Source organism: Protobothrops mucrosquamatus, unplaced genomic scaffold (genome assembly GCF_001527695.2).
Source record: "Protobothrops mucrosquamatus isolate PMUCROS unplaced genomic scaffold, P.Mucros_1.0 scaffold8439, whole genome shotgun sequence".
In the NCBI taxonomy this organism is placed as follows: Eukaryota; Metazoa; Chordata; class Lepidosauria; order Squamata; family Viperidae; genus Protobothrops; species Protobothrops mucrosquamatus.
In genome coordinates, this window is record NW_015394234.1 from 213 (window position 1) to 1,007 (window position 795).

General features: G+C 47.0%; 1 protein-coding gene across 1 annotated transcript in view; it reads left to right on the plus strand.

Moving 5' to 3' along the window:
* Window positions 1-408: 408 nt before the first annotated feature.
* The window catches only part of LOC107300788 (transcription intermediary factor 1-alpha-like), a gene marked incomplete at its 3' end in the record, with an annotated part of 11,784 nt that continues 11,397 nt past the window's right edge, over window positions 409-795 (plus strand). Inside the window, exon 1 of the mRNA XM_015830078.1 lies at window positions 409-600. Coding sequence (XP_015685564.1) covers window positions 409-600 — 192 coding nt within the window. The remainder of the gene's footprint in view (window positions 601-795) is intronic.

The following is a 795-nucleotide window of genomic DNA, read 5'->3' on the forward strand; positions in this document are numbered from 1 at the left end:
TTCCCTGCAAAAAATAAAATAAAATAAAATAAAATTATTTTACAATAAATAAGTAAATAAATAGATAATAATAATAATATAATAAAATCAATAATAATAATAAATCAATAGATTATTATTGATCGTTTTAAATATCAATTCTTCATTGATTAGGGAACTGGACAGCTCCCTTGGGCTGAACGCGGCTTATATCGCGTGGTGTGACTCCGGGCTTGTCGGTGGGCCGGACCTCACAGACCCTCGTGCAGGCTTGTCCCATCAAGGTGGGTTGTAGCCTTGTCTCCTGCAGATCAGGACGGATCCAGGGATCTCCTGGTGAGCGCCTGTTGTCTTCTTGTTACGGTACTGCAGATCAGGTCAGATCCAGGGATCTCCTGGTGAACGCCTGTTATTCCTTGTTAGCGTACTATGGCGGATAACACCGTTCCACAGGCTTCCACTTCCGGTGGAAATGTCAAACGCAAGTCGTCCAACCAGGAAGCACCATCAAAAGCCAAGACAAGGGTCAAAGGGACCTCCAAAACGGCAGAGAAGCAGGCAGACAGCAGACATAGAGCGTTGGAACGACAGTTTTCCAGAGCACAACAACGTGCAATGCAGGTACAATCAGTTCCCACTTCTCTCCCCATTGCATCCACATCCGAGGGGCCAAGTCCTTCTCCCCTTCCACGGGCTTGGTCCCCAGAGCACACTCTTGATTCCTCGCCTGGATTCAGTAGGGATCACCTGTCCCTATTTGACCAAGGCCTGAGGATGCAAATCCAGAACCCCGATCCAACCACCGATCCGGGTCTA